Below are 11,153 nucleotides of genomic sequence, written 5' to 3' on the forward strand. Positions count from 1 at the left end.
AAGTGAGCCAAACCGGTTAGGGCCGTCCTGATCTCTTTATGCATTCCTGGAGATGGAGGGGTTATTTCTGGCTGAAGTTTTTACTTTTTCTTGCCCATTGTATGGTGAATAAAACTCATGCTGTTCTAACAATGAAAAAAAGAATTCCAACCTAACAGAATAAAATCAACAATATCATGGAAAATTAAACTAAAGAGAAATAAATTTGGAACCACATATGAAAAGTTCCCTAGGCATTTAGGGAACCCACAACCTGCCCCCCAACATCTTAGTAAAAGATGTTTGTATAAAATACAAACTTAAAGGTAGAGCTTGTATTAGGAACAAATGTGACCTCACTTTTAAAATCAGAAGTGATTTTAGATCAGGTATTGACAATGGACTACTAGGGACAGTGGGGTGTCCCAGGCTGGTTTCTCCCCGTTTAAGCCCCCAGGCCCTCACTCCTCAAGTCGACAGAAAGGCACTGATTCTTAGGGGTTGGTTGACCCAAACTTGCTCATCTTCAAGTCTGAAAACCAGTTGTGCAAAATGAAACCTAAAATGTTCCCCTGGGACAAAGGAAAACGTGTTGGTTCTGACAGCATCTCTTGGAGGCACTCAGACACGCACACTTTGGGTCCTCTCTGCGTTCTTTGGGGTTAAGTAGCCACAAGGAACAAAGCAGCCCGAGAAAAGGCCGAGTCGCCCAACATGCAGCAAGGTGCCCAGGAACTTCCCAAGTGGCCCAGGTGGGAGGCCTCCCGATTTTGTTGCAGGACATTGTCCTTTCTTGGGACTTCACAGGTTTTAGTCTCAGCATTTGGATAATTGCAAGGCCATCCCCCCCGCCCCCCCCACCTGACTTCTGATGGGACGTGGTATTTCTGAAATGACCACATTCACAGGGAGAGTTATTGACTGTGGACACACATTCTTGATGTCATGTGTGCCCTGAAATCTTGACTGATAACCTGCTCATGGTTGCTCCGCTCATCATCTCGGTTGAGAGGATATTGTTGGGAGGAAAAAGGATGGCTTCCACTGTGGATGATTTAAAAAAAAATAATGGGGAAAGAATACAAATAGGAAAGGGAGAAAGAATAGGCTTATTTTCTAGCTGAAGGCATTTAGAGGTTAGCAGTGAAAATTAAGTTAGGGGTTTCTTCTCATCAGAGCCCAGAGGTCAAGTCCCTGTTACAATAAATACCACACCCACCGAAGAATTAGACTTCAGAGTTGTACTTGGTCCCTCACTCAGATGGACCAAACTTTAAAAAACAGCATCATTAAAACAACCTGATAATCTATCTCACTAAACAGGCTATGGTGAGCCCAAATCCTGTGCATGACTGCGTGAATTGTTTTGAATTGTCTTGGTAGCTGACCTTCCGCTGTCATACAGGCTGGCCTCATTAGTAAAATACGGTTTTATCTCCCCACCAGTGATGACAGGCAGCCCTAGGAAGTGATAAACTAGGAAGTGCGGTAACCTTACTGCTGGAAGCTGCCTTCCTGGAGGTGTGTGCTCCTGTGGCAGGAGTAGAGTGGTGAGGACGGGCAGCAGTGGGACCTGGCTTCCCCAGGACTCGGTTTAACACAAGCGCAGGAGGTCCCCTCGTATTTGTAAAAATAAAGCAGACAAGTCAAGAGTTTAAGAAAAAACAAGTCTCCACACTCCATGGGACTGTCTTTGGAATTCTTCATTTCATTAAGGTTTTCACAAAATACAAAGCTCCAACAACATAATTGTCTACGTCCACCACAAAACAGAATCAAATAAGTGGTTAGCAAACAGACATAATGATCCTTTTCATTTTTAAAAATATAAATAACAATGTTCAAGGCTTTACAATTTTCTGCTGTGTGTGTTTTTCTTTAAGGCTTTATGTTGCAGACCCTCACTAATGAGTCCTTGTACCTGTCGTCAGGATGCATGGCCCACACAAAGGCAGGTCACGGTGGGTACATTCCTGAGGGCGACACACACTGATCCCTGCTGCCTACGCCTGTCGGAAACTAAATCATCAAACACCCTCCCATCAGTTCTCACAGTTTCATTAATTTTCTTTCTATTGCAAAGTAACAATAGAAAGGGCTAGGTTCCCAGCAGCATTCAAGCTCTCAGATCAATCATGAAGGGTGAGAAGGAAAATACAGGCTTTTTCCTGGATAGAATCTTTTCCTTTTATCCAGAAAACGCCCCCCAAACCCATAGAGTTTAAACAGTGGTTTGTACTGCAACATTTTTCAGATTAAATAGTGATGAAAGAAAGGGTGATCTTTCGGTTGGGCGTTTCAGAAGAGGTTAGAGTGGAGAGGTGACCGTTGGGGAAACACCACTGGGAATACATCCCCCCACGGGAGTCATTTCACTCGTGAGGTCCGGGGGCAGCGCCAGGGTGCCCGCCTTGGGGACGAAATCCACGGGGAGGCTCTCCAGCAGGCACTTGACCTGCTCCTGGCCCAGTTTGATCTTGTCGTCCAGCTTTCGCTGCTCAATGAGGAGTGTTGACTTCATTTTCACAAAATGCTGGTAATCCTGGAGTTGTTCCTCCGACAGGTAATTGCCCAGGATGTCCAGCACCACGCGCTCCCTCCGGTCCAGGTTCTCCTTGAGCTCCCGGGCATCCTCGTGCTGCCCCGCCAGGACCTTCCTCTTCTCGTTGAGAGAGCTCTGCCGGGCAAAACGAGCAGATGAGCTAAGGGCGAGGGGACGGAGGGCAGAGCCAGACTGCCCACAAAGACTACCTTCCACAGGACTGCAAATGTGCGGCTTCCCTTCCAATGATCACTCTGAATTAAGGAGATTATGTTTCTGAAAATCAGCTCATTACCCTTCGATGGGGTGCCCCTGGCTCTCTGACTTGTGAAGCCACGTGGCAGCTTTGAGGGAGATGACCTTAAACTGACTGGGGTAATGACTCGACTTTAGGCTTGGGTACTGAAAAGCACAATCAATAATCTCACTTACATGAGGGTCTTAGGAGAGTCAAAATCGTGGAGACAAAAACTAGAATGATGGCTGCCAGGGACTAGGAGGTGCGGAAATGGGGAATTACGGTTTAACGAGCAGCGTTTGTTTTGCAAGATGACAGAGTTCTGGAAATGGATGCATAACAATATGAATGTATTAAATATTACTGAATTGGGTACTTGTAAAATGGCTAAGATGGCTAGTTTTATGTGTAGTTTACAACAATAAAAAAATTGAAAAGGCCAAACATCAAATATTTCTATTGATAGTGGTTTTCCAAGTGTGGACCAGCAGCAGCTAACCTGGGAATCTGTTAGAAATGCAGATTTCAGGCCCTATTTCACCTACTGGGGGGTGGGGCCTAGAAGTCTGTGATATTCTGAGAGTTTCTTATACAAACTGAATGGTAAGGTAACATGCTATCTTTAGGGATAATGTACATTATGAAACATTTTAATGTGTGTGTGTGTGTTGATTTTTACTCATCATGCTGACATACAATGAATGTCATAAACATTTCTAAAAATTTTATAATTAACCATTCAGACTTTTCAGGCCAAAGTGATTGAGAAACATTAAAATGAAAATTAAGAAACAGATTATTTAAATATATACCTCAATACAAATTAGCTTATGTAGGGTGATGCAACGCTTATGTGTCTTTGTCCTAATTTTCCTCAAACTAGCCTGTCTTAACATAATAATGTCTAGGGGGAAAAGTACAAAATTATAGATTTGTCTTACAAATATCTCCATTTTCATAGGCTTCTTGCACCTAATCAGAAAAACACACCTAAAACCCTCCTCCCCTGATTTTGAATGAAGGCACCTTTCAAAATATTGTAGAGATGTAAGTTAAAAAGTGAAAACCTCTCCTCACCTTAAAAAAAAGGAAATATTTTAAACACCAGAAATTCACAGAGAATGATGTAGTACCTGTGTACCCATCATTAACAGTGCCAAATCTCACCATGAACACTTTTCATATTTGCTTCCAATTAAAAAGTTAGGTTCAGTTGAAGCCTTACACATACTTATCCCAGTCCCATCTTTCCTTCCCTCCCCTTTGGCAACTATTATCCTGAATTTGGCACTTAGTGAAACACATATGACTCCTTTTCTCATTACTATTGGTATTTTTATAGTTTCTTAGCAAAGACTGATCATTACAAAAACTAATATTGATGTAGTATTTCGCTGGTGAGCAAGCACTTATTTGTATTTGAGAGTGTATGTGTGCATTGTGTTGAGTTGAATTCGATTGTAGAACAACTTCTCTCCCCGAGATCTGCTCCAGTATTCCTATCTCAGATATCTGCAGCACCCACCTAACTTGTCAAACAGGAAACTACTTTCTGTTCTACCCGCCCTCTCTTGTAACACACCTGCTAATTCAAACTCAGTCTCTAACCCCATTACAACTGCCCAAATTAATGGCCTGGAGCCTTCTTGCTAGACTATTACAATAAGTCTCCCAACTGTAAGCATCATTCTCACCCCTCCCAGGCTGATTAAGTCATAAAATTAGTTTATAGCTCTTCTTGGCCAATAGGTTAAAGAGTCCAAAGCCTACAGCATGACACATACGGTCCGTGTAACTATTTTCTGCACTGGATACTGCTTACCCCTCCAGACCCACACTCCTCAGGGCTGCTCTGTGGCTGCATCAACTGGGCTCCCTTGCCTTCTGGGTTTGGCTAATAGGAGTCATGGGGAGAGACTGGAGGAGAAAGCAAGGGGGTATTTGTATATATCCCTGGCTCCGTCTCTGCCAGGTGGTGGTGGCTGCATTCTTTCCCCAAGGCCTCAGTGCTGCAGGACAGCTCAGCTACACCTTTGATGAGGACCCCCTTCCTGTCGCTCCTCCAGATCCAGAGGTAGTAATGGCTTTCCCTCTGATGCTGGCTCTAGGGGCCAGGGAGCTTCATTCTTTCTTCTTGGTTGCCATTAATCCTTCCCATACCTTCAATGATACCTCTTTTTTGTTATTTGTTTATTAGATTCCTCATATTAAGTAAAATCATGTGGTATTTGTCTTTCTCTTATTTCACTTGGCACAATACCCTCTAGGTCCATCCATGTTGTCACAGATGGCAAGATTGTATTCCTTCTAATGGCTATTGTATGTTAGACTACAGTAACATCTATTGTATATATGTACTACATCTACTTTATTCAGTTGTCTTTTGATGGACTCTTAGGTTGTTTCTCTATCTTGGCGATTGTGTAAATAATACTGCAATGAAGATAGAGGTGCATATATCTTTTGAATTGTTTTGGATTTCTTTGGATAAAGACACAGAAGTGGAATGGCTGGGTCATATGTAGGTCTACTTTTAATTTATTTAAGGAACCTACGTATTACTTTCCATAGTGGCTGCATCAATTTACAATCCCACAAAAATGTACAAAGTTTCCCTTTTCTACACATCCTCGCCATATTGATGATAGCCATCTGACAGGTGTGAGATTATATCTCATTGTAGTTTTGATTTGCATTCCTCTGATTATTAGTGAGGTTGAGCATCTTTTCATATGTCTATTGGCTATCTGTATGTCCTCTTTGGAGAAATGTCTATTCAGGTCCTTTGCTCATTTTTAAAATTGAATTGTTTGATTTCTTTGGTGTTCTGAATGCTCCTTTAAATAGAGCTATCAAATAAAAAAAAATTGGGGATCTACTTCCTGTAGATCTACTTCATGTCCAGTCCCTGACTACATACTTTTCTATTTTCAGTAATCCACTATTTTAAAAAATGAACCAAGTAATCACTTTATGTTCTAGACATAACAACCATGTGTAAATCAGTTTTTGAAGATGCCATGGTCTTTCTTTACTTGATCTATCTATGATATTCCTTCTAAATCATGAAGCCTTTCCATTCTTACTCTGCTTACAAATACGAAATTCTTCCCAGTGGTCGGCAAACTGTGGTTCGCGAGCCACATGTGACTCTGTGGCTCCTTCCGTGTGGCTCTTCCACAAAATACCGGCTCTTCCACAAAATACCGACTTCTGCGCATGGGCCACGAAGTGGCATTTTGTGGAAGAGCCACACTCAAGGGGCCAAAAAGCCGCGGTTTGCCGACCACAGTATCTATACTATTAAGCATCACTTGCGTGAAGTCTTTCCCCGCCTCACCCCACCCGCTGAGAAGTGTTTCTGGGCTCTGCCTTGACTGCTGTGCTGCAGCATACTGGATCCATCTGCTGCTTCCATCCTGGTTTTCCTCACTCCTGGCGAGTTCCTGCAGGGCGGGGCCCGTGTTGTCGCCAGTGTTCATGCCTAGCACACACAGCACCTGACACAGTACAGGGTCTCGTTCACTGTTTGCTGAGTGGGAGGAAGGAGGAAAGGAAAGCCTTCTGAGGCAGACACTATCAGACAGTCCCCAGCGGAGGCAGCTCAGGCTCAGCACACTTCCAGGAGGAGGGCACCCACTGGAGTGGAGCTGCAGAAAGTTTCTGGATACGCAGTCCCAGTCCCAAATGCTTACCATCTGGACTTTTACTAATCTCTTGGAAAAAAGACATCATACCTTTTAATAATAATAAAAAAGTGTACACATACACACACACACACACACACACACACACACACTCACTTCCAGAAATAATTAGGAAATCCCTGATAGCATTAAAAGACAGAGAGAGCTGTAGATAGGAGGAGGAGCCAGAGAGCAAGGGAGCATCCTGCTGGCTGGAGCATTTACCACTTTGCTTGTGCGTGTGTACACATTACAGCTACGTTTATTGTCTGACTTCCCTTGGTAAGTTAGTTCCCTGAGAGCAGGGATCTGTCTGTTTTGTTCCAAGATAATCCCAAGTGCCCAGAGCAGTCAGTGGCACATGTTAGACACCCAGCAGACATGTGCTGCACAGATGAGTAGATGAAGAATGCTCTGTGGCAACGGAATAAGTTCAATGAGGTGAATAAAACCTGGGGTCTGCAGCAGGACTCCTGTCCTGGCTCTGCCACTCACTCTCTGAGCCTGCACATAGAGAGTGTCAGCCCACAGTGCCGCACCGAGGAAGCACTAGAAGTTGACCCAGGATCAGCACCACTGTCATCACCTGTCCTCTTCCTTCCAGGAAGGGGTGTGGTGGAGACACTTGGGTGCATCCTCCCCGAGGGCTTGCAGCCTCCAGGTGAACTGCAGATCCCCTGGGGCGTAAGCCCATGTTCCCATGCCCTCTCCTCATCTCCCAAAGTTCTGTTGTCCCTCTCTCTTTTTCCAAGGTCAACCCCCATTAGAAAGGAAGGAAAGAAACCCTGGCACCTGTGTTTTCACCCTCCTAAGTGTTCCCTAAGCCTGCAGGATCAGCTTTACAACTCGGCAGGGAACGTGCCTTCTCCGTTTCCTGGTTATCTATACTTCGGACTCCCTCCCTGCCCCAAGTAGACTGTCATCTTCTTGAGAGAAGGGATAGGGTCTTACTGTGCTTCTCTGTGTACATGGGCTCGGAGGGAAAACGTGCTGAATGGAACTGCTAGGCCACCTACCCTTTCTTCTTTACTGGCATCTTCACCAAGACCGCTAAGGGCGTTCTCCACACGGGCCAGGCGCCCCGAGAGGGAGAGCAGCAGGCTGACCACCTTGTCCAGGTCCCCAATGAACATCTTGTACTTGTCAAACTCGTTGGGCTTGCAGAGCTCACTGATCAAAGCCTCCACCTCTTCTCCCAAGGCGTTATTGAGCTTGATGTCCATGAGCAGGCTCCCCTTGGCTTCCTGCAGAGTCTCAAGCTTGTGGGTGAGGCTTCCAATCAGCTCGGCCTGGAACCACAGAGGAGACCCACAGCAAAGGTTAGCCAACCACATCCCGTCTTTTCTTCAAGGCTCACCTGAAGGTTCCCACTCTATATGGCCTGCCCCCCAACATGAGGACACAAGACCCCCTTCCTTTCCCTGAATATCCACAGCTGTCTTATTGGAGCCTATGAATCCTAACAGGCCAACACACACATTGCCTCTTAATGTTTTCCAACAGTGTTATGCTCTGTACAGCTCTGACTTCCCAACTGGTTTATTAAATACTTACTTTTAAAAGTTTTTTAAAAGACATAATCTCATTTGATCCTCACAACAATACCATCCAGAAGCAGGTAGGGTAAATATCCTTGTTTTACAAATAGCAAAGCCAAGAGTCAAAGAATTACGGGACTTGCCCAAGGTCAGAGTTGAGTTGAATATTAACCACAGATACCATTTATAGGGCAATTACTACATGCTAGACACTATATGAGACACTGCACACAGATTATCTCATTTATCCTTCCCAACCTTTTTGTAGTAAACACTATTTTATCCACACACAATAGGTGAGGAAACTAAGACTCAGTGAGGTGAAGTGAGGTCTGACACATGTACCAGTAGGTGGGGCAGCTTTGAACACAACCAGCCTGACTTTAGGGGCTCTCATGGGCAATCATGATAAACTAGGAGCCCAGTTCATGAACTCGTGCTCCTTGAAAGGAACTGTGGGCCGTGAGTCTGTGGTGGGCACAGGGGCGGGTCTCGGCCCATCCTCCGTGTCCCCACCCGGCCCCTCCCACCGTGGACCCAGTTCCGTCTGCTGGAAGCCTTGCTCCCACCACTGCCGCTCCCACACGCTGACAGTGCCAGTCCCACTCACATCCGCTGATGGCACAGAGTGATTGGGGCTGCCCTGATTGCCCCTCAGGAGCAGGGGGAGGTGGAGAAGCCCTCAGGGGTGATTGGGGCCAGCAGCTGCCGCTCACAGAGGCTCCAGCTGCAGGTGTGAGTGGGGCCGGTGCCAGCAGTGGGTACAAGCAGGGCCATTCCGGTATCAGGTGCGAGAGGTGACTGCTGGCCCCAATTGTCCCCTCAGAAGCAGGGGGAGGTGGAGAAGCCCGGAGGGGTGATCGGGGCCGGCAGCCGCCACTCGCACCTGCTGATAGTTATGAGTTATCGGGGCTGGCACTGGGTGCCGGCAGTGGGTGTGAGTGGTGGCTCCGGTGTTGGCAGCGGGTGCAAGCACCAGGTGGGACTGCAGGATGTGGGAGCAAAGAATTTTCAGTAACCACCAGAGGCTTGCCCCAATGACAGTGACCAGTGCCCCTGCCTTGGTCTGGGACTCTGCTCACCTGCTCCACCATCCTGCCACAGCTGATGCCTACCATGTTCCATGCTCTGCCCCCTGCTGCTGATGCCTGCCCTGTTCTGTGTCCCCCCACCCCCCGGGGTCAGAACACATCATAGTGACTGGTTAGGTGGTTGTTCGACTATCACACCGTTCGGTTTATATGCATATTAGTCTTTTATTATATAGGATATGCAGACGAGATCGTTACCAGAATTCAGTTCCTTGTCCTTTCCATTGCACCCCTCACTGTCTCCATTTATTAGAGCCATGTAATTTGCCACCTTAATTGCTACTTATATGAAACAGAGTTACACAAATAGCCAATATATTTAATTGAAGGGATAAAGTAAAGATCTTAGTGGTTTCAAGCTTGACTTCATTTATATGAAGCGTCTACTATTTCTTTGAGGCAAGAAACTCCATGGCTTTTGATTCTTTTACTTTTCTCTTAGCCTGAGGCAGCCAGATGGAAAAAGGACATAATCTTTTGGGATTAAAACCTATTTCTTTGTCATTAAAAAGGTTCCAGCTCAAGTGTGTGTGTGTGTGTGTGGTGTAGCTTCAGTTGGAAACTTGGTACAAAATAGTCACAATTTCTATGTCAGAGTAAATCTTCATTTTAAAAGAAGGGAAAAGCCTGGCTGGCATGGCTCAGTGGTTGAGTGTCGACCTATGAACCAGCAGGTCATGGTTCGATTCCTGGTCAGGGCACATGCCCAGGTTGTGGGCTCAATCCCCAGTGTGGGGCATGCAGGAGGCAACTGATCAATGATTCCCTCTCATCACTGATGTTTCTATCTCTCCTTCTCCTTTCCTCTCTGAAATCAATAAAAACATATTTTTAAAAAAAGGAAGGGAAAAAATAGAAATAGTTTTGACCAGCAGAATTAAAGGGTACGGATGACTTTTTGTATTACTTCTTCAACCTCAGCATCAGAGGGTACAATAATCACAATGACAAAGGGGAATATTTATTTCTACACACTCTGCCCATCTTGGAGTTGGACCACGAGATATACTTCAATCCTAAGTCAGGTTCATAATGTTCTTGAAATGTCCAAGTTCTGGGTGACATCCTATTGTCTTCTCAACATGCCTAATCCCAGGGGTGAAGGGTAATTAAATATCATCTGGCCCTGACCAGGGGTCTCAATTGGTTGGAGCATCATCCTGTACACCAAAAAGCTTGCAGGTTTGATTCCTGGTTGGGGAGCATATGGGGAGCAACTGATCTGTGTTTCTCTCTCTCTCTCTCTCTCTCTTTCCCCTTTCCTCTCTCTCTCAAATCAATGAACATATCCTCGGGTAAGGATTAAAAAACATTCCTATCTGCTGTACCCTCTCATCATGGGTTATAATCTCAGAATTCCTCAAGCTATCTCATTAAAACAAAATCAATGTAAAAGACAATTTTAGTGATGGAAAACTACGTGTATACTAGAGGCCCAGTGCACAGATTCGTGGGGTCCCTCGGCCTGGCCTACATGGATCGAGCTGAAACCTGGCTGAAGCCGGCTCTCTGACATCCTCTGAGGGGTCCTGGATTTCGAGAGAGGGAGGTTCTCGGGTGACGAATCCCAGAATTGGGCTCCCTCCTTTCTGGTTCTGTGTGCATCACCCGAGAACCACTGCTGCCAAGTCACTGCAGCTTGGCAGCTCCTGCAATGAGCGTTTGCCATCCTGGTGGTCATTGTGTGTCATAGCTACTGATCGGACAGCCACTTAGGCTTTTATATATATAGATATGGATGTTACATTATTCAACTAAAGAGTCTCAGCCCAGAAAAATGCAGGTGGAAGAGAACATTGCTTAGTGTTAATTGCTTAACTTTCCTTATAGTCTCCTAGAAAACTCATTGTTTTTCAAAAAACAATTCTGGCTGGTAGCTATGGTATTTGCCTGCAAGACAACCTGCTAGGTACCTCCAGCAAACCTCCCAGCAGGATGCTGCGCTCCTGCTCTGTGATGTCAGGTCCTGTGATGAGAACAGCAAGGACACGGATGGAAAGCAGTGGGGCAGTAAGCACTGCCTGCTACCACCACTCCCCGCACTCGCCGGTCAGGGTTAGGTTGAGTCAAATGTCCTCA

General features: G+C 45.6%; 1 protein-coding gene across 1 annotated transcript in view; it reads right to left on the bottom strand.

The window, feature by feature from the left end:
* Window positions 1–1,632: 1,632 nt before the first annotated feature.
* SHROOM3 (shroom family member 3) overlaps window positions 1,633–11,153 on the bottom strand; it is a 60,636-nt gene continuing 51,115 nt past the window's right edge. The window contains exons 10-11 of the mRNA XM_015570211.1: window positions 7,462–7,734; window positions 1,633–2,656 (exon numbers count right to left, since the gene is read on the bottom strand). Of these exons, the coding sequence (XP_015425697.1) occupies window positions 2,288–2,656; window positions 7,462–7,734 (642 nt within the window). The 3' untranslated portion in view covers window positions 1,633–2,287. The remainder of the gene's footprint in view (window positions 2,657–7,461; window positions 7,735–11,153) is intronic.

This window comes from Myotis davidii, unplaced genomic scaffold (genome assembly GCF_000327345.1).
Source record: "Myotis davidii unplaced genomic scaffold, ASM32734v1 scaffold892, whole genome shotgun sequence".
Lineage (NCBI taxonomy): Eukaryota > Metazoa > Chordata > Mammalia > Chiroptera > Vespertilionidae > Myotis > Myotis davidii.